Consider the following 27,513-nt stretch of genomic DNA (forward strand, 5'->3'; position numbering starts at 1 on the left):
TTTCATCTAAAAATCTCAAGATTCAGAATTTCATAAACGTGGAGCTTCTAGTGAGCATATCCAAGTACTGTGCCACTGTCATTCCACTGAAGGCAGCTCTGATTCTCACACAGCAACATTCAATCTGCATTCTGAGCACCTGAAGGAGTTGCACAAGATTTAAACCTTATTAATACTTAACTCCAGTTGATTACCAATTTTCTCTTGGTGCTGCAATCATTTGTGTAGCACTCTCTGGACACCAGGACACTACTCTGTTTATCAGCTTCACCTGAGTTATATGCTCACAAAAACCAGACACCCAAGCAGGGTAACTTGGACCTGTGTGGTATCTTCATGACTTCATTGAAGAACTCCAAAACTCACATGGATCCTTGTTTAAAACTGGAATTGTTTTTACTTTTATGTAGGAAGGGTGAACAGAAACTTTATGGAAAAGGAAAAACGCAGCCACATCAACCATAATTCCCAGTCTGAAAGTTTCTAGAGACTAAGTTTCAATGTAAACAAGAAAAGATTAGGTTAGGGTTTGTTTACAACAAAATCTTCCTTGAAACAAATGAAGAAATCAAGGCAGATTTATTAAAAATTATCATGTTATAGAAGAATGTACTAAAAGCAAAGCAAAATCTACTCTTAAAAGAAATTTCTTATAAATTAAAGAAAAACCATATACACTCTTAACACTGAAGCTGCCCTGTAATAATGTACACAGCCACAGTATCAAAACAAAATATTATATTCATAAAATACTTATACAAGAAGCCTGTTTAATTATTAGAGTTCACAGTGTTAAGTGAGTTTTAGTAGACTCCTACTGCAATGGCCTGGATGTAAATGGAGTAAAGCCTGTAGGTGGAATTTTCTGAACTCCCTCCATGGTAGACACTGAGAAATCTCTGAGTTTACTTCACAAGTCTGAATTAAGCTGCAATATAAAACCCACTGTCAACCATCTTACCACCTGAAATTTTTCAAATGCACCATGCTGTTAAGCCATTGGCATATGAATTCACTAAACAGGGCAAGAATTAAGTTGACTCTACATAAGCACAATCCATCTGCCTGGGGGTTGAAAAGAGCACCACTATGTTAGCAAAAAGAAAAAAGTCCAAGTCTCCTTCCAGTCAGCCTAAGACCCTGCAGCTCCCACCTGGAAATTATTTAAGAAACAAGTTTTAATTCACATTTCAACTGTAGGAAGACAATTCTGCACTGCTTGCTGCCAGCACTGTACCAACTGTACTTACCACTGCTCAGTTTTTACATCCCATGTTCTGCTGACACAAACAAAAGGACCAGTACAGGGAATTTTGGCACCAAAGGGGATGTGGGCCACATGAGAGCTGTGATGATACAAGACACTATTCCTCTTACAAGTCTTGCAGATGTATGCTGAAGAACCAGTTGTTATCATAACCCATGTAAAAAGCTTCCACATTTCTTACTGAACCTATAACATTACTTGTGTGCTGAAGAGAAAATGGTGTGTGCTGCTGTGGGATGTCTGGGTAGATGAAAAGAATTCTGCCACTAATCCTGGGCCACTTCACTTCACCTGCCTGCCTCAGGCTTTTAACCTACAAAGGTGTGATAATGGTACTTACCATGTCTGTAAAATGCCTCAATATGAAACACTACAGAGGTAAGCCACAAAAAAACTATTTCATATTCTTGGGGAAAATGGGATGAGAGGTTTAGCTCAAGACATTAGCTTTTTTTTTTTTTTTCCCATGTCTCCTTCATACCAGACACACACCAAGGAACAATCACTAGGGCTACAAGTGTATTTCAGGATAAGAAAACTCTGTTAGACAATAAGCTTTCAACCAGCATTTTGGGTTTTTTAAATGTAACTCTGCACTTGTGACACATGCCATTTTTTCTTCACAATTCACATCCAGAACAAGAGCAATCTGTATCTACTGCCCATTTCACTCAGAAAAAGAATGAAAGACAAAAGGAATGAAAGGGGTGTGCAGAGAGATTTCACTGTCTATACTATTTTTATGACTGATACACGGACATGAAAGGTAAATCACATGATTAAAGATAGCAGGCAAAGATTCACAGTACAGAAATCAGTTTACACATCAAAGCAGTCACCTAAAAAGTTTAACAAAAGAAGAGGTGATACACCCCAGGTACCAACAGTCAGACTTGTAGCATGACCACAGGAGGCCTTCTTATTGAGATGCATTCCTGTGTCTAGACAGGCAACCACCTCACCTTCTTGGGACAGAGAGCATGCACAGAGAAGTTGCCAACAAAATCCTGCCTCTGACTCCAGCACAAAAGCCCACACCCCCTTTCTTAAAGGAACAACCAATGTCAGACCCCTCACCAGAAGCCACCAGAAACCCATCTCCATGCTCATCTCTAGCATGCACTTGCTACAGGCCTGTAACAGTGAGAGTGCCTCCTGGGCCCTTACCTGCCCAGTAGCTCCCATCTGAGCAGCCTGGGCCTGAGCTGCTTGCACTGCTGCCACTGCCTGCTGCTGCTGGACCAGCTGAGCTCTTACCTTGAGTATGAAAAGAAAGAACAAAGTAAACACACATATCTGAAACAGGTGTAACACTTCTGCTTCAACTACATTGACTGTACTCATAAAAAAAGGGTGTGGAGACAAGATCAGCCTCACATACATACTCTTCTTGGAGTTTTTAAACTTTCTTTAAGAAAACAAGTCCCTGTGTCTTTTAACATGTAGAATGCTCTTCCTATACACTGTGCACCCAATATTCAACTTCTTGCAACTTCTTCCCTGTATTATCACATCACTTAAGCACTTGAGTTCTCTCAAGCAATCTCTATTAAGCACCTACTAATGACCAGCATTTCAAACTTTATATGTTCATTAGGAATGTCAGTGTCACATAAGCCATCTAACTACTCCTAGCTGGAGTACCAAGTGGATGTACCAATTCATCCAGGGTGGAGTAAATAACTTCTCTCCAGCCAGTCCTGAAGAAAAGTTATCCACACTGATAACATGCTAACTGTAAATCTTAATCAGCTATGCCTTCTTCTACTTCATTATCAGCAAAAGTCAAAGGATTTTTTTATTTCTCCAGTGGATCACAAAGAACTAGCAATCATCTGGTCACTAGCCCTTACCTGCATTGCTTTTAATTGCTGTGGTGTAAGAGTCACAGGCATGACTTGACTGGGAATTTGTCCTGAGATTGCCTGTGGCTGAGATACCATGGGCTGGGGCTGAGGCTGGGATTGTGGAGGAAGCTGAGACTGTTGTGCCTGAGCAACCTGTTGCTGTTGTTGCTGCTGCTGCTGTTGTTGCTGCTGTTGCTGCTGCATCTGTTGGATTTGCTGCTGCATTACTTGCTGAGGTGGTGGCTGCTGCTGTATCTGTTGCTGGGGTATCTGTTGCTGTTGTTGCTGCTGCTGCTGTTGCTGCTGCTGCTGTGCCTGCATTGCCTGTGCTGCCTGCAGCTGCTGCATCTGGGCAATTCGCTGGAGCTGCTGCTGCTGCTGTTGCTGCTGTATCTGAAAAGCAGGAAAAGCCCAGGATGCTGAAGCTTCCAGCAATGCAACAGCAGCCTTATTTTTATAGCATAAATCACAGAACCCTTAATATGCCAGGCTGAGGGTTTAAGTCCAAAGGGAAAGCCCAGACTTTTTATCCACTCATTCTCCATATATCTCAACACTCTGTGCCCACACAGTGCACATCCTGTGGCTTCAACATGACAGGTTAATCAAGCAGCTCCCAAAATCAAAGATGAAGCCCATCAGCTTCAAATGGGCTCAGAAGCTCCTTCTAGTGTAACCAACCTGCACCAGCACCACTATTTATCAGAAAGTGCAAGAGAGCATGGCAGCTGTTTTGGGCCTCAGGATGATATAAATATATATAAAGTGCTTTTAAAGTGACAATGTGTAACTCAGACAATGACAGAACAGCCTCTATTTCTGGCATAACACAAGCACTTTTGGGCCCTTCCTCCATCCCTGTTCTTGTCAGTATGAAAGACTATGCTGAAAAAGAGAAAGAGACAAAGCTTTTAATTCTCTATTGCTATGACAGAAGATTTTTAGCCTTTCCTCTGGGAGGTGAAGTACTAACCCCAAAGTGGAAACCCATTAATAACAAGCAGAGCTGGTATTCAGTACTACCACACACACCAAGCCTCACTTGAAAAGTAACCCAACACAAATCACCTCAACAACAATGGCATTTGTTTGTCATCACCTGCTGTTGGTTTTGCTGCTGCTGCATCTGCAGTTTCAGCATGTGCTGTTGCTGCTGCTGGACAGCTTGCAACTGCTGTTGTTGCTGCTGTTGCTGCTGCTGGGCTGCTGCAGCTGCTGCTGCTGCTGCCTGCTGCTGCTGGACCTGAAACTGCTGCTGCATGGCTGATTGCTGGGCCTGGAACTGCTGCTGCTGCTGCAAAGCCACCTGCTGCTGCTGGAATTGTTGCTGCTGCTGCTGTTGCTGCTGAGCTATCTGCTGAAGCTGAAGTTGGGCTAAAAAGAAGGTAAAGAGAACTTAAAACATGAGACCCAGACAGTGCAAGACACTCAGTATAACTCATTATAACTGAAGTTAATTCCTAAAGTACATTGATGTTCCTCATTGGCAGCACATACTTTTGCTTCCTCAAAGAGATGAGGGACATTAACAGTAGAATTAATGATGCTTCCTACTATCAAACTCTAATTCTCACTGCCTAGAGTGAGTAAGCAACCTAGGTAAAAAATGTCCTGAAGTTGGTAACTTGTTGTTGGTAACTTGCTAAGAAAGAAGCATTTGCTCAAACAACAGCTTGACTGTTCCTCACTACACTAAGGAAGGCTTTTATCCCAGTAGCAAGCAGGATTTGAAAACAACCCTTTCTGCAGTTCTCTTGGCTGATTTAGCCAGAAGTACCAAATCTCTTCAGCACCCTTCCTTGTGGAAAAGTTATGTACTGAAAGATGGGTGTAACAATTCCAGCAGCTGAAGCAAACTGCACACTTACTCTGCTGAGTAGCTGTAGAGACACCAGGCATACCATGTGGGGCCATCCCTGAGGTCCCAGGAGGCTGCTGCTGCCCAGGGAGACTCATCTGTTGTCCCATGGGGCCAAGGCCACTCATCCCACTCATTGGTGCTCCCTGGGCTCGGGAGGCCATGCCCATTCCAGGAGCCCCTGCTGGGGGACCCCCAGTGAGGGTTTGCAGAGCATTCATTGGATCTGAAAAGAAAAGAGTTACCAACATGCAGGCAGCCATGCCCTCCCCAGAAATCCTCTCTCCTCCATCATCCACCCTCTGATCTGACAGCTTCAGACTATAACTAGATCCAACACACTGAGACCCTTAACATTCTCTGCTCTGTGTCAGACCACAAGAGGCTTCAGGCATGTCTTTGTCTCTCAGACAACAGAGATTACTTAAAGTGCTGAGATTATTATGAGAGGTGAGATAATCATAATCATGAGATTATGATTATTAGCAGAGTGGAGATTACTTAAAGTGCTTCAGACTTCAAAAGTCCCAAATAGATCCTAAATACATAAGAGAAATTTAATTTATTAGTGATCTCTGAATTTCTATCCAAGTCAAAACAAGCTGCCAACAAAACTCCACGGGGGTATCTAGCTCATAACCTCAAAAACCAAGGTAAGTCTCACTGTGGATCCAATTTTCAACATGGAGAAGCAGGGCTCAAACAAGAGGAAGTACTTTGCTAATCATGCCCCCCATAACATCATGTTTATTACACAATGGATGCATTCAGGGGCTTTCAGGACAATTGTCCCAGTCTGAATCCTGGACATACAGAAAAGTGAAGAAAAGGGGGAATGGCAAGTCAAGAGGGCAAAATGCAACATGGGGTGCAGGTAGAGAACACAACACCCCACCCCTTCTTTCTTAAGAAGGCTTATAAAATATTTTCCAACTCTCTAGGCTGGATGCTACTCAATCACATATGCTGCATATTCACCCTACAAGGGGATATAAAGAGATATTCCATCTAGAAAGAGGGGAAGGAAAAAAGAAGACAGAGGAGGAGCTCTTACCACTGACTGAGGCTTGAGATTTCTTATTGTCTGCAAGAAAGAGAACAATAATTTTCCTTTTATAATTTTTTCACACAAATTCAGAATTACTTTCTATAGGAAACATATTCACATAGTAATTTTAAAAATAAAATTTACAAAATCACTGTAGGTCTAACAAAATACATCCATCTAAGGCAATTTCATAACCAGAATGCTACAAAAACAATGGCAAGAAGGAGAAAGTATAGTAAGGTAGAAAGAGTAGTAAGTTTAAATACTTCCTCAAATATTTTCAATTGCAGAAGGATGTGTAAAAGAAACAGTATTTAGAAATCAAGCATGTAGAGTACAGGAAATTTCTAAAGGAACTTGAAGAGTCAAATTAACCATGCATAAAAATCCTACTTCTTTTGGGAAGCTGGGGTAAGCAACCACATTCCTTAGGAAAACAAAACCAAACCATCAATTACTTACGAATATCTCGAAAATGGATAATAAGTCTGGCCACAAGAGAAAGATATTCCTCCTAAAGATGAAAAAAGAGTGGTTTGGCACAGGAAATAACAGCAATGCAACCATGATTTTCTGGTTCTTCAGTATTCTTCCTCAACATCATAGGTTTTACTTTAAATATCTACAAGCTTTTCAAAGCAGTTCACTTGCAAGGAACAGCCTGTTTGTAAACCTCACTTGAGAAGACTTTTAGGTCATTCTGGTTGGTGGTGAAGAAGGCCAGGAAATTGCTGAATTCACTGGGAAGAATGTCCATGACAGGCACACTGATAGGACCACAATATGTGACCATAATCAAAACTTCCCATAACTAAGTACCCTAAGCAGAGGCAGTTAGCTCAGTGCACTGGGTTTGCTATTTCTGCAGCTTGTTCCAAACATATTTTGTCATCCCAGTAACTTCTGGAAACAAACAGAGATGCTTTACCCTTGTTTTGGCTTTCATAAACACATGACTCTCCATATCTTTGCTGGATTTATTATGGGCAACACCAGCCTTCCTCATAGCATCATCACTGAAAAAAAAAGAGGAAAAAACAAAGCTGAGGATTAACTGTGGACATCAGAAAGTACTTTCTGTTATTAGGAAGGTCTGTTAAACAGTTTCTTACTCCTCTCTCCTTTGTAGATTAAAGCCAAGCAAAAAGTCACACTCCACACTGCTTAAAATTGCCACCCTTTAAAATTTCTTCAAATAATGGAGAAAAAAGGCAACTAATTTCTAAATGGCAACACAAACATTCTTTGCAGACATTCAAGCACAACTGCTAAGCAAGTCATTATTTTACCACCTGATGTATTATTCTGGCAAAATACCTGGATGTGTTCACTTGAGGAAATCTGAATGACAGGATTCATGTAATCCAAACAGACAATGGGCTTGAGCCTGCCTAGCATCAAGTGTGTCCAAAAGAATCACCTAAACATAAGGTGGAAGGATGAAAAAAAAAAACCCAGCTTGCCTAAAGGCATAAAGGTTTGACCAGTGAGGGAGATTAAGGACTGGGAGCATTGATGGGGTCCAAGAAGAGAGATGCAGCAAGGGCTGGGAGGGGAAAACCAACATGAAAGCAGCAGGTGAAGCACTAAGATGAAAAGAAGGTCCTGTTGATGGAAAGTTGAGGGGAAGAAATATCAGGAATGGTAACAAAAAGCTTTAAATTCTATCACAGGGACTTGCTGCCCTTTCTCCATCACACCTCTCATAAATGGGATCCAGGTCTGCCCTCTGGGAGGGATGTGAAGACACAAGATGAAAAGGGGGAAAAAGAAAAAACAACACAAACCCACATATTGCTGAGGACACGGGTGGAAAAGAAGGAGCATTCTCAGTGCAGCAAGAAGGAACAAGCAAACTGTGAAACATGGAACAAGACAAAGATATCCTGAAGTGAGGAATTCAGTCAGGTGAAAAGCCCTAATGAAATCCTCTGGGAAACATTTTGCTTCACTGCAGAACCAGTTCTGTGTTCAAGCACACACCCCTACCTCCCTGCACAGACACAGCTACCCTGCTCCAGCTGTGAGGCTCTCTGATGGGAGCTTGTTTGTGTGGTCTTGCAGACTCAAAAAATGCCATTTGGACATGAAGGTGACTTCAACTGAAGCAGAATCCAAACATAATGCAGAATATGCAGAATATAAAACTCTTCCATGTACAAACAAGCCTTTGAGTGAGTTGCTCATCAAGGAGCTCTGCTGCAGAGGAAGAAGCTCCATGCAATTCTTTATCAATACCTCCCTTTTTAACACTTTCCCTTTCAGAAAGGCTGCCTCTAAAGCCACGCTGCTCCCTGAATCCTTCTTACCTTCTCAGTCCCACAGTACAATGTCAATGCCTCCCATTTTCAGCAGGCAGAAAGACAACAAAAAGGATTATGCAGAGACAAGTAAGGGAACTAACATGTGGGCAGTGCTAAGTGGCTGTGATACAGATGGAGATCAGTGTGGTACCAGCAACTTGGGAAAAAAAATCAGAGCAAATGAATTATCTACTTTTATAAGTAGATTTCCATTTGATGTTACAGAACATGAAACACATTTTATAATGACTACAGCTGGATTACCAAAAATGTCACTCCAAGTGCTCCACTTCATATCTGCTGGCATTCCAATAAAGGTTTAGACTAGGAGGGAGGAAAAAAACCACAGAGCCTGTTCTTTGATCACATATTCATCTGCCATCAACAGAAATATAGTTACATTAAAAGACTGGGACAGTGATTTTAAAAAAAGCCACAGTTTTAGCACAGAATTAAGGATCCCAAATAATGTGCCATATCCTTGCAAATGATCAAACTCAGATTCATATCCTGAGATTTGAAAGTCTCTGATATTCTGAGCACTGCAACTCAACCCTCACCTGCCTCATCAACATTTACCAAATGTGCCACAAAACGTGCCCCAAACCTCTGCCTTTTTCCACCTTCTGCAGAACACTTAAGAGTTGCAGTTTCAGATGATAAAACACTCAACACCAGCAACAGCTTCAGGAATTCCCCCTCCATTCCATTCCTTGTTTCCAGCACAACAACAAGTCCAACCTCTCACTGGGGCCAGCTGAAAAATCTTGCAAAACACGTTCTCCTTCAGAACTTCCAGCAGCTCCCCTCTCCAGCTACCCCAGGACTGCAGGAATCAGGTGTTCCAGTGAAACAAAACAGAAATGAGTTCCAGGGCCAACACCACACCAAGCCAGGCAACACCACCAAATGCTGCTCTGTGAAGTGGGCTGTTTGGTCACTGCCATACTCAGCTCTACAAACCTTTATTCCTTAAAACAACAGTGGGAAGAAAAAAGAAAAGAAATAAAAGGGTGTAAAAAAACTGTTAACTAATCCCTCACTTTTCAGAGTCCCTGGAATGAAGAAATATCTGCCTTGGGGTTTCTTTGCCTGAATTCTCATTAGACAACCTAGGCTGAAATACAAAATTCAAGCTGTGTTATGAACTGGGTTTGTGAGGTGTTGCTCTGGGGGCAGCAGTGCAGATATCTTCCCTTTTTTTCCTCCCTCACTCAAAAAACTTCAGCTGATCCACTGGTCTCCTGCCTGCTTATTCCAGCCTCCTCCTTTCACATGCTCTCTACATTCTCACTGTAATTTCTGTCTGACTGTCCCACAGCTGAAGTTACACCCCTTTGCTACACTCCAGCTGAGCACTGAGCTTACCACCACACAACCCACTTTGGATTTGTCCTTCAGGCAACAGCATCTAAAATCAGATTAATGAAAGGCCCTTGGAAAGGAGAGTCCCAAGGCACCACTGTGTGCCTGCTCCCTCTAAGGGCCAGGGTGCCCTGCAAGAAGTTCATTTTCACCCATCACTGTGTGTTGGAACAAGCAGGGAGAAGCCAAAGCTGATCCCTGGCCTCAAGCACCACAGCTCAGGAAGTCCTGGATCTGGATCAATAAAAAAGTCTTGCTTGGGCCTTAGTTACATGAGAACCTACAACTGAAGGGGGCTTCTTGGGTTTCCAACTGCAGTATTCCCCCAAATGCTGATAACCACACCATGCACACTGACACACTCACCAGGTACCTATTCCACTCAGCACTTCCCACCCCTCCCCAAAAAAGGCTGTGCCAGGACAACAAAAAACTCATTGATCACATACAGAGCTCTGCACACTTATATAAAAGACAATAAACAGAACATTTTCCTTCTACTTCCTCACTAGACTTAAAGCTTTAAGATTACTGTTACCTTTTCATAGGGCATTAGTCCTAAAGATTTTATTAGTCACTAGCAGTAATTTATTTAACTCTTCCTGTATGCTGCTCCTGAAACATTTCTCAGCACTGCTCACAGCACAGTTAAAAAAAACTGCACAGTGACATTTTGCAGGGCAAACACAAAACCACTCAGTGCATTAAGGTTTGTGCCTGCTTACTCACATCTATTCCTTCTAAGTTACACAGCACTTGAGGGCACCTGGTTTGCTTGTTTGGATGAAGGTGTAGAAGAGGAGAAGCAATGCAAAAAGGAAAGGATTAATCTAACAAGATGAATGATTTTCCAGAAAGTAAAAGGTCAGTTATGAGCACCAAGAAAATGTGTATAGCTTTGACACACCATGATATCTCTTTAATGAATACCAGAACAGTTTAATTCTGAAACAAAACCTCAAGTAGAGCTCACAGCCAGGCAGTGAAATGAGAAGCAATGAACAGCATGCTGTGTACACAGCATTAAAAAAAAAAAAAAAACACCAACAAAACAAAACATTCTGTTTATTAATGTCGAGTCTCATAAGCAACAAGACACTTTTTTTTTTTTTTTTTTTTTAACAGCCTTTTAAGCACCGGATAGGTACCAATAATCATGATGCTTGCTCTAGGAAAGAGAAAGAAAATACCTGTCCAAAAAGATCAAACATTACGCCACCGATATATTGATTTCATATTTGCCTTAAAAAAGCGGTTGCCATAGGTCACAATTTGTCAAACTTGGCAACACGACGGACACAGCTGAAATCGAAGCCAGAAATCAGACGCTCTAGAACGGGAGAGGAAGGCGGCGATCCTGGGGAAGAGGAAAGCGAAAGGAAAAGAGGCCCAAAGGAACGAAGTGCAAGAACATATCCGGGTGCCCTGAGCAGATCCTGGCCAAGCGGCCCTCTCACAGAGGCAGAGAAAACGCCGATAACCATAGACCAACCGTGGCATCCAGGGCAGAACCGGGAAGGACTCGCAGAAGAGCGGAGAAGGGTGGGACAGAGCCCCCGGGGCCATCGGGAGCCGCTGCAGCCCCTCTGGCACCACCCGAGGCCTGACCGCGGCCTACTCGGCGGTGAGAGCGCGGCCCGTACTCACATCTGGCTGACGAGCTTCTGTCGGAAGTTGGTGCTGCGCCAGTCGGTCTCCTGCCCGGTCACGTCCATCCCTGCCCGCACCGCGCCCGCCGCTGCCGCCCGCACCGCGCTCCCCGCTGTCGCTCCCCCACACGACACGGCGGAAGTGACGCAAAACCACTTCCGGCGCGCTGAAGGCTGGAGGGAAATGAAGTCCTTGCTCCAACCTCCCCCCAGGGAGCTTCCGGCGGGCGCGGGGCTCGCTGGGAAATGTAGTCCCGCACCCGGCACCCTCCCGCTCCCCGCACCCACCCCGGGGCCCTACGGCCGCCCCCAACCCCGGGTGCCGCCGCGGAGGTGACGAGCCCGGCGCAGCACCGGGCACAAGAAACACTGCAGCACCGCTGGGGCCGCCTCGGGCCGGCGGGTGCCCGGGTGACGCTGCCGGTTCTCGCCCCCGCCGCCCGCCCTGTTCCGGCCGCTGCCGCCGCTCCTCCCTCGCCGGGCGGGCCCGTCAGGCGGGTTTCCGGGTCGCACATGAAGGCGGAAGCCGCTGGCGGAGGCCGCCGCCGCTCTCGGTAAGTAGCCGGGGGGGCAACGGCGGCGGAGGGGGCAGAGGGAGCGCAGGACCCCGGCTGGGTCGGTCCCGGGGGGGCGGCGCCACCCGGTTCCCTCCGCGGGACCGAGCGAGTCCCGGGGCCGTATGCGGGAGCCTGTCCCGGCCCGGGCTCCCGGGGGTCAGGCGGTTCCCGCTTGCCCTGCTCGCCGCAGGGACGGCCGGGGCGGTGGAACGGGGTCTGGCACCTCTGTGCCAAGGCCCTGCCGCACTCGAGGCCGCCCCGGTCAGGCGGAGGCTGCTGCAGTCCGGGCCCCGCAGCCGGCACGGAGCCCCCGAGGGTGCCCTGGAGCCCCGCGTCCCTGCGCCCGGGTGCGGGGCTGCCGGCACGGAAGGGGAGAGCGGGGGGTGCCGGGTGTCAGGAGCTCCGGAGGCATTTTCAGCGCGGGAAAGGAAAATCAAACCGAGAGCGTGGCCGAACGGGCTCTTTCACCGCTTCTTCCGTCGGTGAGGAAGGCTCAGACGGGCAGCCTGGAGCCAGGCTCGCTCTCTCCTTAATGGTCTGTGACTCCCGGTAGATTTCCCCTGCAGAAAAACTCCTCATTCCCGGTCCCCGATGCATAAATTGCAGGGCAGGGGGGAACCTCACATCGTTCGCAGGAACAAAATTAATGTGGTGAAGAATACAAATGAATTCGTGTTTGATACCGAAATCAGAGCTAGACCATCCTTTCCTTTCCTTGCAGAACAACTAATTGTATTTGGCACAGAATTAATGACTTTCTAGTGGTTTTTTCCTCCTTGCATTTTAGACTATTAAAAATTCTTTATGTTTAAGCAGATTCTTGCCAACTAGCTGAGGCTCTCAGGATTGACAGAACTTGAACCACTGGCTAATTCATAAAATGTCACTTTTGGCATAGTTATTATTCAGGGAGCTTGACCCTGCAAAAGCTTAGTTAAAAAAATAAAGTGTTGTTCTTACCAGGGAATTTATTTGGATATTTGAGGGACTTCCCAATAGTTCTTGGGATAATTAAAACAATTGTATCCAAAAAACATTCCTTGCACATTTACCAGATCTATCTGGACACAGAACTAAACACTACGTTCTGACTCTGGAAAAAGGCACTTGGTGTCAGGGTAAACAGATACATCCTGCCTGAATATAGTTGGTTAAAACTCCTTCCTTCAAAGACAAGCAGCCACTCCATCCAAACTAGAACATAACTACTGAAAGACTCAGATGAAAACTAAATCATGTTTCAAGATTAGAGATGAGAAAGAAAGAAAAGGGAGTAAGAGATAAATTAGACTCCTTAAGAGATGATGAAGCCACAAGAGAAAGCATTTCAGCACTGTATTGAATTTGTTTTCTTCATGACAATTTTTTGGTAGCATTTGGGATAGTTCTGAAAGAAGCACTGCAGAGCAAAGCTTCTGTTTTTCCCTCACACCTCTTCCCTTTCCCATGAAAAAGCATGAAATTGGCATAAGTCTTGTCTACACATCATGGTGTCCTCAGTTGTCTTCTGTGTGGCAAATGGTCTTACAAGTGCTCCCTGCAAATTATCATCAAGCTGGTGAAATATTCCAGTATTTGCACTCTGGTCAGAGTGAACAATAGTTTTGCTTTTCGATTTAAATTGTTTGTGGCATCACATCTGTTTTCTGAACTATTTTGGCAGGCACCCAGCTGCCTTCCTATTCTCCATACTCCCTGACTAGTTGATCTATTTGTTTGTGTGTCCTCTGCCCTGGTAAAATCCTGGTCCATAGCCAGGTTCTGCCTATTTGCAACCCCCAGAGCCAGTGTTACCAGCATTTTGCTCTAGTCTTAGATCTTGTCTTCTTGTCAGATGAACCCTGGCTTAGATCCTAATTCTTGCTACTCCCTAGGGAGAGATGAAGGTGTGGGAAGCTTTAGGCCACAGGTTTTAAACTTCCTCCAATGCACTGAGACTTCTAAGGGCTCAATCAGGTTGGATCACAATCAGCACAGCACACTGGTTGCTCTGTATTAGAAAAAAAGCTATGAAGAAAATGGCCTGGAAGAAAGAGGACAGAGCTGCAACTGGGAGACATCAGCAAGCTGTAAGAATGGAGCTGTAAGAATGGACTAAGAGGAACCACAGAGTTTAATAGCAAAGGTGAAGTCGTGCACCTGGGGCAGAGTAACTCCCTGTATCAGGACAGCTTGGAGACAAGTCTGGCTAGAAGCCAGCTTTGCAAGAGAAGAGCCCAGGGGTCCTGATGAGCAGCAAGTTGAATAGGATTCCTCCAGCAGGAGCCAGTTGCATACTGGGCTGTGTTAGCACAAGCATGTAAAGCTTGTGTATGTAATGGGTGTAGGAAAATGCAGAGCCAAACACTTCTTCGTGGTGCACAGTGCCAGGGCTGACAAGTGTCACAAGCTGCAGGAAAATAAATTCAGGCAGGATAAAGATGAAAATAAATGTGATGGTTAAGCCCTCCTTTTTTTGACAAGGATGGGGATTCTGTGCTTGGCTAAACAAAGCTCTCAGCATCCTCAACTGACTTTGAAGTTTTCCCTTCTTTAAGCAGATAGGACTAGCAACCTCCTAAGTTTCTTTCCAGCCTAAATTATTCCACAGTTCTAAGAAAGGATGGCATCCCCACTAAGCTTGAACCACCTGTCCACATGGCAGTAAGCTGAACAAGTCTGGATACCTGACACCAGCAGGCTCTGGTTTATTTTGGGCATGGCTGACGTACAAGAAAATATCACTCTCTGCATAAAACACCTCTTTGTGGAGATGACAGCCACAAGACTTTCAATACAAAAATGTCTGAGTTTCCATAGAAACTAACTCAGATAATCCTTCTTTTATCCAGCCATTTCTTTACAGCAGAGACTCCAGGCTGTCAGCACAACCATACCAAAAAAACCAAATCCCACACACACACACCACACACTTGTAAGCATCACATGGATGGTAGTCATAGAAGGGGTGAATACTTGTGCCTAGGTGTATATCCTGTTGTGTAATACCAGTAATAGACTTCAGCACTATAAATTATCTACACTAGGTTTAGTTTAAAGCACAAAATCAGTGCAGAGCATCTCATCAGAAAATAAAGGCTGAGTGTATCTGGAATGGCAGCAGGATGCATCCAGGACATACACTTGACTCAGCTGCCTGGAAGTGCTCCCAGTGCAACACAGATATATTCTTAAGAGAACAGGACTCCTGTTTTGTTTGCTTTTTTAACTTTTTGAAGTAACCACAAGTCCATGTCTTCCTACTTAGTATTGCCTGTAGAAGTACACACACAGTTACTGACCTCATACCCCTCCTTGTCTTTATGAACTGTCACTCAGTTGTAATACCTGAAAATTAATCACTACATTAACCCTTTTCCTCTGAAAGACAAATGCAAACCAGCATAACTGCAGTCTAAAATACCTTGTGCAGCCAGCTAGGGAAATCTCTAGTCTGATTCTCTCTGCAGCTTCTAAGTGGTTGGAACCAGGACTTCCCTTATTTCTATAGACAGCATCCTACAGCACATGAGACAATACTTTTTCATCTTTGCTACTGTTGAAGAAGCTCTGTGAATAGAAAGTATTCCTCATCTTTTCCACCTTAGGGTCAGTCCTGCAATATTCAGCCACTGAATCCCATTGCTAACAGGAGACCATCAGTGAGGAACTTGCATAAGAGTAGAGAAAAGAAATAAATACACGACTGAGATTTCTAGGAAACTTGGGTCAGTCACAGAGCCAGTTTCATGATAACAGATAAGAGGCCTCAAGGCCATCCTGCAAGCAAAAAGCTGACAGTAGGGATGCTCAGGATGGAGGGAACTCAGGTGCATGGTTCAAAGGAGTGTACATTTACATTAGCTGCCAGGGCCTGCCTACAGCTCCTTCAGTTACAAGGCCAGGTATGGCAGCCTGTGGGAATGGCATCTCAAGCCCTAAAAAGGCAGTTAAGTTCCTGAGTGGTCAGGAAGGAAAAACAATAGATAGAAGGTTTTCTGCAGCATGCCAGAGGCTGACCAAACCTGGTGACTGTCTCTCCATTCAGAACTGTACTGCTTGTACTACATTGAGGTGTGGGTTGTTTTGTTTGTTATTTAATAAAGGGCACTAACGATTAAGCAAAATACAAGTTTGAGGAGATAGGGTTATATTATTTTCAGCTCAAAGTATTAATCAATAAATTTCCTTGTTAAGACTGATAGACACTCTGTTAACAGTCATTCCTGACACCCAGCTGAAACACCACATGTAAAATAGCACTTTCACTGTTTGAGCTACCAGATTTTTAGATGGTAACAAAGGCACAAAACACACAGGTCAGTCAGACCACACAGTCTGAGAAGCAAAGTGCTGTGCTAACACCAGGATCCACCCCCAGCAAACTTGTAGTCAGCATTTACAATACACAGAGAAATATACAAAACTATCAGCTCACCAAGCACACTGTATTTAATCCAGAAAACTCAGACACTCCTCTTTTCTTTCAAAGAAGCCCACAGGATGACCCCACTAACCCTGCTCCTGCAACCACTCTTTGTAACTTCCTACCCACCCAACCCCAGCTGCTCCTCCAACAGCTATTACAAAGCTGAGCACACTCAGTAAACAGTTAAAGGAATCTTGTTGGCCACCCCCCACCAGGAGTTTAATGGTTCTCCACCCCTCTTTGTCTTACAGGTCTTTTCTACCAGTTTCTAAGGGTATCCAGGGATGAGTTAAGAGGCTTTTCCTTGGGTTTGGCTCAAAGAAGAGGACTTAACCATCTATGTCAGTCAGACATCACAGACTACCACCACAAATGTTCACCTTTAATTTTAGAAGTTCAGAACAATTCACAAAAATCATTGCAGTGAGAATTTTTCTAGGGTAGCCTCTTACCTGTGGTCAAAACTATAACAATGGATTGTTATGTACTTACTTTGTACTTTACTGTGTACTTACACTGGCCTTGAAGCCCAGTTCAGGAAGAGTAGGGAGGTGTATATATAATAGGATGTTATATATATGTTCTAACATGTTATAACATGTTCTATGGGAAGCCACAGTGTAATTAAGAACCTTCACATGTCCATGTACAAAACTTTCTTATGAGTGCTGCCCAGTTTTAGAGCACATACACTGTACCTGCTCAGTAGTGTTCCAACCTTTTTGTAATGCAGCACTGGCATTCAGCCTACACACCCAAAATTGTTAGCAGCAAATAACTATGGATGTCAGTCATGCTGTTTCCCCTACCCAAAATAAGTCTTTGAATTCAGAAAACAGTTCACTTGTTACATTTACTTCTGCTTTTTGATGCAATGATTTTACTCTCACAGAGACTTTTTTGGTAAAGCTCTCCAAGTTGCTGAAAAGATGAAACCTTTTCTTCAGCACTGACCACATTAACTCTGCAGTGTTAACCACATCAAACCATATTAACAGACATAATGTGGTTTTTCTTGATTTGTTCTTTATTTGACCATATCTCACTCTACTTTGGTTTTGCTGCATTTATTCCCTTTTAGTGAAATGGGAAATTTCTGCTCAACATCTGGTAACTTCACCTGCCTTTCTTACTCCATCACTTTTAGTATTTCCCAGGAGCAAACCAAATGATAAAGTTTTGTCTGCTTAAAAAAATCATCTTATTTTTAGGAAAAGCATCTACCAGTCATGAAAAATAATCCATTACTCATCTCTTCAGCTGATGATAGATAGTTTCCCCCATATAATCTACCTGAATGTGCTCCCTAGAAGGCTGTCTCATCAGAGTTCCTCTTCTGAGCTGGCTGTCTTGGTCTTGCTGGAAAAGAGCAGACAATTATTAATAGGCTTTTTCAGGTGTTGTTTTTTTTTTCCATCCCATTTACCATGCAGTGCCACCTAACTTCCTTTTGTTATGGGCAATATAAAGTAACTTCCTTCAGGCAGAACAATAAACATTTTTATATTTCTTAGTGTCATCCAGATTGTCTCTTTGAGAGACTTCCAGTGCTGCACTCACTACATGGCTGGCACAGTTAATCAATGGTTCTGTTTCTTTGCTGTTTGTGTGGAATTGCTTGGTTTGTTCTGCTTTTGACTGCCAATAACCCCTTGTGACTGCCACTTGTGCCTCTAAGCTATTTCCCAGGCTGCTGGAGGAGAGGCTATTGTATCTATGTCCTAAGCAGCCATATCAGCTGTTACTTCCTTCTGCTAATGCATTTTTTTTTAATGCTCTCAGACAACTGGATAGAGTCTAAGAGCTCTGACTGATACGTCTGACATTCTTCAAAGACAATGGCAAGGGTAAATTACAGGATGGTAGAAGAGGACTCATGAGATTTTTGAGAGCTTAACCACAGACATGAAACACAATCACTTCCAGTTTGCTTTTTACAGGTGTTTCCCCATGTGCCACAGGGGACCTTCCTGCAGTGTCAATGGCAGCCCTAGAAAAAGGTATAGAATAGCCCTCTGCAGTGCCTACACTGGAGAAAGTACCTTCTCTCTGAAGGGAATCTCAGTGAAGTGAAAAGCAGTTGTCACAATAAACAATCTCCCAGTGATGACTACAGTTTCATATAATATTTTATAGAATGACAATTGGTAATGTCATTCACTAAGGAAAATGAAAAAGCAAAGATAGGGAGAGAGGGGAGCTTTCAGATTTCAGCATAAAATATTAAAAAAAAGAGTGAAGATGCAGTTTATTTTGCAGCAAAATTATGTGAGGGTGCTAGGCAACTTGGAATTTTGGCAGTAATTATGTCAGTTTTGTTCTTTTTATAGATTATGCAGACATGAAAAGGAAACGAGGTTCTGGCAATGGGCTGGGAAGTGAAACCTGGTAAAAAAAAGTATCCCTACATGCAACATAATCTGGCTCTTGGACTGAAAACCCAAAAATCTGAATACCTTTTCGAAAAACCATGTTCTATCAGTTTTCTGTGTGGATATACACCTGTCTCTTTCCAGTATCATCACTCAGAATCATTTAATTAGGGTAGAACTGTCCCTCCATTGACTGGAGAGTCGGTTTGATTTATTTACTGTGACAGGCGGGAGGTCAGAGGACCATTCATGAAGCAAAAGGCACAAACCTCTGCTGATTCTGTTGTCTCATAGATTTCATTCTGCTACAGCTGGTGGCTGAGCATTTCTGCCTGGGATGGCGGAGGATCAGGAGCTGACTCAGCCACACAAAGCTCAACTCGAGCCCTCCCTCCAGCAGCGCACCAGCAACACTTACCGCAGCGCCGAGCACTCCCAGGCCTTGCTCAGTGGGTTGGTATCGCTCCGAGACAGCAGCATCCTCTTTGATGTAGTTCTGATAGTGGAAGAGAAACCTATTGAGGCTCATCGTATCCTCCTGGCTGCATCCTGTGACTATTTCAGGTACACTTCAGCAGTAACAAGCATGTGTCTGAATGTGGCTCGAATCCGTAACATCCAAATCGTCTGGCTTAGCTCTGGGTGTAAAATGAGACCCGTGAGGTGGAGCTGAATGTGTTTCAAAATACTGAGCACGGCTTTGTTCATCTCTCTGTTATGTATCTACAGAAATAAAGCACACTGAGCTTACCTCCACTGCCTGGGGTACTCGGAGGTGTGTAAAGAGAAGAGGCTTTCCAACACGTGTCTTCTGTATAAATGCAGCCTTGTGGTGAACATTTCATGATACCAAAAAAAGTCACCAGAAATGGGTCACTCCTCTGTTACATGCCTACAGTGTGACTCACTGTCCTTCCCCTGGTCAATTTGACCAGCAGTTCCTTGAACTGGCTTTATTTTCATAAAGCAAGTCAACAAATCCCAAGACAATCCAGATGAACTTCTAACTGGAGGGAGAACTGCTGTAGCTTAGAAAAAATTCCCTCAGTCCCAAGTTCCTCTGTTTTTCCTCTTCCCCACAGCCAGAGTATCTGTCTCTGCCCACAGACTATCCATATGTACTAGGTCTGTCTTTAAGTCCTTCAGCTGTGAATCATGCCTTTCAAATGGCCCCTGCAGATCTCCTGCACATTGAGAAGTATTACTTTCTTGGGTCCTAAAGGCCTGTACTCTCTGTCATTGCTTTAGGGAACAGGTAATCCCATAAAATTGGCTAGATTTTATCTTTCTGAATATTTTTTATGTTCCCAGGACAAGGCAAACTGAAAATAGCTTCAATGCAAATCTGCCATAGCATGTGCCACTGTCTTTTTCTTACAGAGGGATGTTTGCAGGAGGACTGCGAGAGATGGAACAAGAAGAAGTTCACATTCATGGCATCTCCTACAATGCAATGTGTAAAATCTTGAACTTCATTTACACTTCTGAGCTGGAACTCAGTGTGAACAGTGTACAGGAAACCTTAGCTGCAGCCTGTCAACTTCAGGTGAGGTACTGGGGATGTGACCAAAAAAAAGAAGCAAGAAATAAAAGCAGCAGTGAAAGAAAAAGAAAATATGGGTACAGATGAAAGGTTAGGGGGTGAATAAGAGCATGGCTCTGATGAGAAGGATTTCCTTGGGATGCCTTACCCACTGGCACAGCTGTGGAAGGGTAGGAAAAATTAATAAGTACTTGCACATCTCATTTGTGCCAGTGGTTCAACTACTTACAAACATTTACCATTTTATCTAGAGGACTGTTTTCTATACCACTCACTGTCACTGATCTGCTTATGAAAGCTTCTCTAGAACAGAATACCTCTGGCCTACACTAAAAGACAGGGCTCAGAAATTGTGCTGCTCAAGATAATCCCCAGATTGAGTCCACAGGCACATAACCTCCCCTGGCCCTGTCACTACAGGAAATCCTGCCACTATGGTTTCTGCACTAAGTGCAGAGTTCATGTGCCTTTAAGACAAGTTTCTTTTCTCTATTTCCCCCTGCAGCTAACTACTGCACGTGCCTTTGGTACTCTTAACTTTCTGTGTGCTTGGTTTGGTTGGTTTCTACATGCTTAACACCACTTTGGGTAGTGCTTTTGGAGAGCAGTTAGTTTTTTATTTGCCATTAGTCCCTTCTACCAGATACAACTTCAAAGTCTATTCAGAAGACAAAAATAAATACCAATTTACCTTTCAAATGGCTTCCTGTTCTCTTCAGTGATGCAGATATATTTGTTGCAGGTGCAGTCTTTGATAGAGCATGTCTGTAGTGCTCTGAAAAAAACACAAGAGTGGTTGTAAACCTGGCTTTCACCATGTCCACCATGCCTTCCATTTCCATGACTGCTGCCCAGGCAGCCTGCAGCTTGGTGCCATGCTAACAGATCAGGCAGCCTGGCTCTCCAGTGTCCCACATGTCTTGGAAGACTCATTGCTGCTGCACCTGAAACCAAACTCAGGTTTGCAGTGTAGCGTGGTTAGAAGATGTGTATGATAATCATGTACACACCCACGTTGAGTTATTTTTCTCTGAGGTGAACTGGATGCAAGTGAACATGGTGATCAGACTGTGAGGGGAGCAGTCATCTTGTGGACAACTTTCTTACAGTCATCCCAGGCTTCTGTCACTTGTCTCTTGAGTGAGTGGTATCTTAAAATGAAAAATACCTCTCTCTTGCAGATTCCAGAAGTCATTAAATTCTGTTGTGATTTTCTCATGTCCTGGGTAGATGAAGAGAACATCCTTGATGTGTACAGACTAGCTGACCATTATGACTTGAGACATTTGAGTGAACAGCTGGACTCCTACATTTTAAAGAACTTCACAGCTTTCTCCAGGACACAAGTGTACCGACAGCTACCCTTGCAGAAGGTCTACTCCCTTCTCAGCAGCAACCGTTTGGAGGTTAACTATGAGTTTGAAGTTTATGATGGGGCACTCTTTTATCATTACCCTCCGGAGCAAGTGGAGACAGATCAGGTCTCCCTGATGGAGCCCCTTAAGCTACTTGAGACAGTTCGTTTTCCTCTGATGGGACCCCAGATCCTGCAAAGGCTTCATGACAAATTAAGCCCGTGTCCTTTAAAAGATACAGTTGCAGATGCATTAATGTACCACAAGAACGAATGTCTTCAGCCAATGCTCCAGAGCTCCCAGACACAGCTGAGATCAGAGTTCCAGTGTGTAGTGGGATTTGGAGGGATGCATTCTACTCCATCCATTGTCCTCAGTGATCAAGCCAAGTATCTGAACCCCTTGTTGGGAGAGTGGAGGCACTTTACAGCTGCACTAGCCCCCAGAATGTCCAACCAGGGGATTGCTGTTCTCAATAATTTTGTATATTTAATTGGCGGAGACAACAATGTAAGTGGTTTTCGAGCAGAGTCAAGGTGTTGGAGGTAAGATAAGGATAATCCTGCTATTATTTTTATTACCATCCTGTTGCCCATCCAGACTGTAAGCCAGCAGTGCAGTCTGTACTCTTGCTAGCTGAAAGATTAGGAACCAAGCAGGGGCCTGACAGAAAGAAAACACAATAAATAAGTTAACAAACAAGCCTGAGAGTACCAGGGAGCTCCCAGCAGCCCCTGTGAGGCACAGCCAAGCCCAACAGGGTACAAACAGCTGCTCACTGGGGTATTGCATGTGCTGCTTTCTACCTTGGTGGAGGGTGGGAGCAGTATTAAAGGTGAGGGAAGCAATAATAAACTAGGATTCTCTAGAATGTCTGGATGGTCTTGAACCAGGATTTTCTAGAAGTTCTTTGTGTGTAGTTTTGGTCCCAACATGAAAGAATGTAACTACAAAAATGGAGTTTTAAATAAAATGCTATTACTGGTTGATTATCAAGAATTGGCATGCACAGTAACAGCATTCCAGTGTTCCCTTAAATCGTTCTGTTCCAGGAAAGAGAGCAGGAGGAAGGAGCACTTTTAGATCTTAATGCCCATTATATTGCAAAACCAGACATAAAAAAAAAACCCTTTTATCTTTATATAAGAGTCATTTTTACTAGTTTTACAAGAGTTGCCCCTATTTTATAGCACGCATAGTTTCACCTCACAGTTTTCTCTGCAACTAAAATTCCCAGACCAGATATTTTGATATGAAAATTAAACACGAGTTTCACTTTGAGCAGCAGGTATTTGGCAAAAGGAATCAAAGAAGCCACCAAATATTTATGCACACCAAATATTTCTGGACTCCTGAAGATCCATAATCAGTCTTTGTGCTATTTTTAGACTGTTTTACCTTGTAGAATGGCTTTATGCTAGCAGAGACTTTGATATATAACCTGACAGCAGTGTATAAGATGATGGAAAACCTAAGCTTTTATAGCATGATTAGATCTTCTAAAAATAGACTAGACCAACTTTGCTAATAATAAAATGCTGACAAGGCCAAATTTCACTCCAATTACAGCTGAGCTCAATTTCTACCAAAGACAGTACAGTAACCCACATCTGTGGTGCTGTCTGGTATTCCAGCAGTGGTTCTGTAGCTGTGTGAATAACTTCCCTCTGATCCCATTCTTTTTCAAGGTATGACCCTCGACACAACAAATGGTTCCAGATCCAGTCCCTACAGCAGGAGCATGCTGACCTCAGTGTTTGTGTTGTGGACAACTACATCTATGCTGTTGCAGGCAGAGATTACCATGAAGACCTGAGGGAAGTGGAGAGGTATGACCCTAAAAGCAACACTTGGGAATATGTGACACCTCTGAAGAAGGAGGTAAGGAGTGCATTAGTCACACACACTACTGCAGTTCCCCCCAATCATCCTTTTTCATGCTTTTCTCAATTGTAGATTGTAGGTCAAGCTTGTAGCTTAAATGTGCTGGTACTCAGATGGAAAACAGTAAGTAGCCTCTGCATATGGGATAAATGAATATCAAGGAAGGAGAATAATTATAATAATATATGTAAATTCCATTCTGAGGTTATGTTTCTTTTCCTGTTTTCTTCTTGTTTTCCCCTGCACCTTTATTATGTTAATCCTTAAAACCATTCCAAAAGGAACACGTAGCTGTTGGGAACAGGAAGTTCATGTTCCTCCCAGGCAGGTAAACTGTGATCCACAACAGTACAAGATCCTCACTTAGAGCCCTGACAACGTGCTTTACTCCTATATGGAAAGGGTAATGCTCCAATAAGAAGAGACTCAACTTCTATAGACTACTTAGTTCTTGCACAGAGAACTGAGGGTGGGTGACAAGTTCTGCTAACAGCAGCTTATGTGATGCAGAATCCCACCTCAGTCAGCTAATGTAAGACCATTACTCATCTGAAATGTGTGAGTCAGAAGCTGTCTTCTCTCATCAGTAGTATTTATCCTGCTGGAATAGCAGTTGCCAAACTAGTAGTCAAACTAGCAGGTCACAAATAATAAATATGTGTCAATGCTGAGAATATGAAAAGTCTTAAGATCCAGTGGAGTGCTACTTGGTAGGATATCTAGCATTGCTGATAACACTGCTTGTGTAAGAAAACTCTCCAACAGAATTGTTTCCAAGTGGTCTAGGGAGAAAAGTGATAATATGAATGATCTTCTAAACAAGGAACAATAAAGAATGGGAACCCACTGCAGTTCTGGAAGTTCTAGAAATTCTAGTGTTTTTCATTCAGAAATTCACACTTCTAATCATCTAGGAGAGAACTGTGTGTAAGAAAATCCTTCCAGGTGCCAATACCTGCACAACTCATGAAGAATGCCACTCCTTTTAGGTCTGTTCCATACTTTGAGAGAAATACATAACTCCAGACCTCGACCTCTTGCTTTCCCATGTACAGGTATATGCACATGCTGGAGCAGCACTGGATGGGAAGATGTATATTACATGTGGGAGGAGAGGAGAAGACTATTTGAAGGAGCTACAGTGTTATGATCCAAAGACTGACCACTGGGAAGTTTTAGCAGATGGTCCAGTGAGACGTGCTTGGCATGGGATGGCTGCACTGCTAGGAAAGCTCTATGTAATTGGAGGAAGCAACAATGATTCTGGCTACAGGAGGGATGTTCACCAGGTGAGAGCATGTCATACCTCTGCCTTTCTTGGAAGTGTCTCTTTCTTATGCATGCTTGCACTCTGACATAATGTCTTTCTCCTAATAAGTAGGCAAATAAAACTGTCTGCCCAGCAGCAGCTACTCCACCAGCTCTCCCCTATTCAATTGCAGAACTTGCAATGATTTATTTACTGCTCTCTGTCTTGAACAAATTGTCTAACCCACAGAGCAGTAAAGCTCTAGCACTTGGAATTCCTCACACATCAACTGATTTACTTTAGGTTGTCTGTTTTTCTAAGTCAAGGACTATTGACTTACCAACATGTAACTGCAGGACAGAGTTGGTAAGGATATGTTGGCTGGCAGTTGTATAATGCAATTAAATGTGCAGTACCTGATGATAAATGATGGCTGGAGAGAATTCTCCTGTAGCCTTATTCCAGCTTCTAGAACTGCAAGACATGAAAAGAAGGCACAAAAAGTAACTGTTGTTATAAAGCCAATGAAGATGACAGAATTAAATCCAGCTGAAAAGTGTATCTGAATGATTAAAAGGTGCTTACAAATAAAAGCTTTTATCCAAATAGGTATCCAGTGAAATCTGAAACTTCTCAACACACGGTCCAGAGACAACTTAGCAGATTTGTCATGTTTGCATGTTCCAACACATTTTTGCCTAACGCAAACAGATGCATTATGTCTGAGCTTACATTAGCATGTGTCCCCATCTCTTTCACTTTTGTATATATTCTTTTGAATGACATACAGCTGATACTCCAGCAGCAGTTGGGATTCAAAGCTATATGGCATCTATGCACAGTGTTCTGCTCAGTACTATATTTCTACTCCCTGGTGATATGGCTTTCTCCATTAAAAAGACTGATGATGATGATGATGATGATGATGATGCACAGCTTCCTAAATAGTTTGCCATATGGCCAGGCTTTGTCACAAAGATGCAAGCTGGATTTTGGCTAATCTCTTGTCTTTTTTTTTTTTACAGGTTGCCTGCTATAGGCCAAGCACTGATCAGTGGACAAACGTTTGTCCCCTTCCTGCGGGACACGGAGAGCCGGGAATTGCGGTCTTAGACAACAGGATCTATGTCTTGGGAGGCAGATCCCACAACAGAGGGATCCGCATGGACTACGTCCACATTTATGATGCAGAGAGAGACTGTTGGGAGGAAGGACCCCAGCTGGAGGATGATATTTCTGGGATGGCTGCCTGCGTCCTCACTTTGCCCAGGGCTATTTTAATGGAAACAGAGAAATGGTTCTCGGAATGGCATGCAGACCGCATGAAGTATCACCTTGACTTTCCATCAGAAGTTATGAGTGTATCAGATTGGGAGGAATTAGACAATTCAAGTGAAGATTAGATAACTTTATTTTTTGCCAGTGGATAAGGAAATTAAGGCTTGGAGAAAATATTTAGAGATTTTATATGTCTTTCTTATATATATATATATATATATAAATGAGTATTTAAAGGTTTGAAAAATAAGTGTTCTGCACAAAATGCCATCCACAGTCAATATATGCCCATCAGCAAGTGTTCTGCACAAAATGCCACTTCCAGTCAGTATTTGCCCACCTTCCAGAAAGCAGCATTTTTAAAGTAACCACAGAACTGTCATTTTATCACAGTTAAAGTATAGAAGTTCTTTTCCTTTGAAGGAAACTTTTCTTAACTGTCGGCATGGACAAAAAAAAAAAAAAGGCACAGAAGGCTCAGCTTGACTTGCTCCTTTCCTCCCAGCTTTTAGCTTGAAATAGCTTTTTGAGGGTTGGTTTTTTTTCTTTTCATTTTGGTAATAAAACTTCCTAGCCAGCTTAACACAGGAAGGTAACACCTAGTGTCTCCCTCCTGTGCCAGGTGTCAGACAGCTTGATTGGTTTTTCAGCAAGATTGAACACACAGAAACAGGAACAGTGGCAAGAATGTCTGAACCTTCATCTCATCTGGGCATGCAGCCATCTTTGTAACTGGGTTAGAGTCTGTGAACTGACACCCACTCCTGAACTTCTGTACTGCAGGTTCTGTCAACACAGTGGAAAGAAGATTCCTAGAAAAAGCTGTACAGAGTATGGCAATCTCATCGTTCAACTGTCAGACACATTTGTTCAGAAGCATAAGTTAATAAATCCTTGTCAGAACATTTTCTTTTTAACTACTGTCTCAGTTTTATTAACCATGGAGTCCAAACATGAGTGGGTTTCATTAGATTCTATAGTACAACACTAGAATCCATGAAGTTACACCAGCCTAGGACATGGGCAGGTTTTTTCCTGTCTTCTATGACATGCTTTAGAAGAGGATAAAGAGAGCAAAGAATGAAGAATTTTCTTTTGTCATTGCCATGACAAAAGAAAAAAAGTACTAAGGAGATGAGAGGTATTGAAGATTACACTTGTCCAAGACCCTGCAGTAGTTGAACAAATGCCAAGAACATAATACAGAATTAATACAGCTCAGAAAGGTAAAGCATAGTAAATCCTTCCTTCATAAGGCCTTAAAATAATTGGCTTCTGAATACCATCTTGCTTAACATTAGAAGCTGATTTAAAGTCTGAACCAGTGGGATACCTGAATAATAGGGTATCCTTTGTCTTGGAAGGGTGGGAAGTAACCAATGCCACATGAAAATAATGTCAATTACCAAAAATTTTTAAGTCTTTTAGCAATAATGGAGTTGCAGAAGAGGGGTAAAACTAAAGTGACAATCAGAATTATATGACAGTAGTCACATATGATCACATCATGGCAAACACTGTTCACACTGA

At 43.2% G+C, this 27,513-nt stretch overlaps 2 protein-coding genes and 1 long non-coding RNA gene across 8 annotated transcripts in view; 1 reads left to right on the plus strand and 2 right to left on the minus strand.

Annotated features, from left to right (window-relative positions):
• Positions 1-11,767, minus strand: part of MED15 (mediator complex subunit 15) — a 24,799-nt gene extending 13,032 nt beyond the window's left edge. For 2 of the 3 annotated variants that reach the window (XM_071763274.1, XM_071763273.1), the window contains exons 1-8: positions 11,336-11,537; positions 6,949-7,036; positions 6,483-6,534; positions 6,027-6,056; positions 4,983-5,198; positions 4,214-4,488; positions 3,121-3,507; positions 2,435-2,524 (exon numbers count right to left, since the gene is read on the minus strand). In XM_071763274.1, the coding sequence (XP_071619375.1) occupies positions 2,435-2,524; positions 3,121-3,507; positions 4,214-4,488; positions 4,983-5,198; positions 6,027-6,056; positions 6,483-6,534; positions 6,949-7,036; positions 11,336-11,403 (1,206 nt within the window). In that variant the 5' untranslated portion in view covers positions 11,404-11,537. Of the gene's footprint in view, positions 1-2,434; positions 2,525-3,120; positions 3,508-4,213; positions 4,489-4,982; positions 5,199-6,026; positions 6,057-6,482; positions 6,535-6,948; positions 7,037-11,335; positions 11,538-11,625 lie in introns of those variants that run through there. The other variant, XM_071763272.1, reaches the window with a different exon arrangement.
• On the plus strand, positions 11,754-26,900 carry KLHL22 (kelch like family member 22). Of its 2 annotated transcripts, none has more exons than XM_071763276.1 (7): positions 11,754-11,891; positions 18,969-19,238; positions 20,055-20,220; positions 21,399-22,117; positions 23,261-23,453; positions 24,512-24,745; positions 25,731-26,900. In XM_071763276.1, the coding sequence occupies exons 2-7, from the start codon at positions 19,012-19,014 to the stop codon at positions 26,106-26,108; spliced, it is 1,917 nt and encodes a 638-aa protein (XP_071619377.1). In that variant the 5' UTR covers positions 11,754-11,891; positions 18,969-19,011; the 3' UTR covers positions 26,109-26,900. The 2 variants fall into 2 exon arrangements, with proteins under 2 accessions (XP_071619377.1, XP_071619378.1); XM_071763277.1 differs by having other exon boundaries at positions 11,761-11,891; positions 18,986-19,238.
• Positions 13,112-27,513, minus strand: part of LOC139805181 (uncharacterized) — an 18,152-nt gene continuing 3,750 nt past the window's right edge. For 2 of the 3 annotated variants that reach the window (XR_011729722.1, XR_011729721.1), the window contains 5 exons: positions 25,046-25,179; positions 20,909-20,992; positions 19,093-19,170; positions 17,596-17,661; positions 13,112-14,283 (listed from right to left, as the gene is read on the minus strand). This is a non-coding gene — a long non-coding RNA (uncharacterized lncRNA). Of the gene's footprint in view, positions 14,284-17,595; positions 17,662-19,092; positions 19,171-20,908; positions 20,993-21,227; positions 22,236-25,045; positions 25,180-27,513 lie in introns of all 3 variants that reach the window. The other variant, XR_011729723.1, reaches the window with a different exon arrangement.

Source organism: Heliangelus exortis, chromosome 19, assembly GCF_036169615.1.
Source record: "Heliangelus exortis chromosome 19, bHelExo1.hap1, whole genome shotgun sequence".
Classification (NCBI taxonomy): domain Eukaryota; kingdom Metazoa; phylum Chordata; class Aves; order Apodiformes; family Trochilidae; genus Heliangelus; species Heliangelus exortis.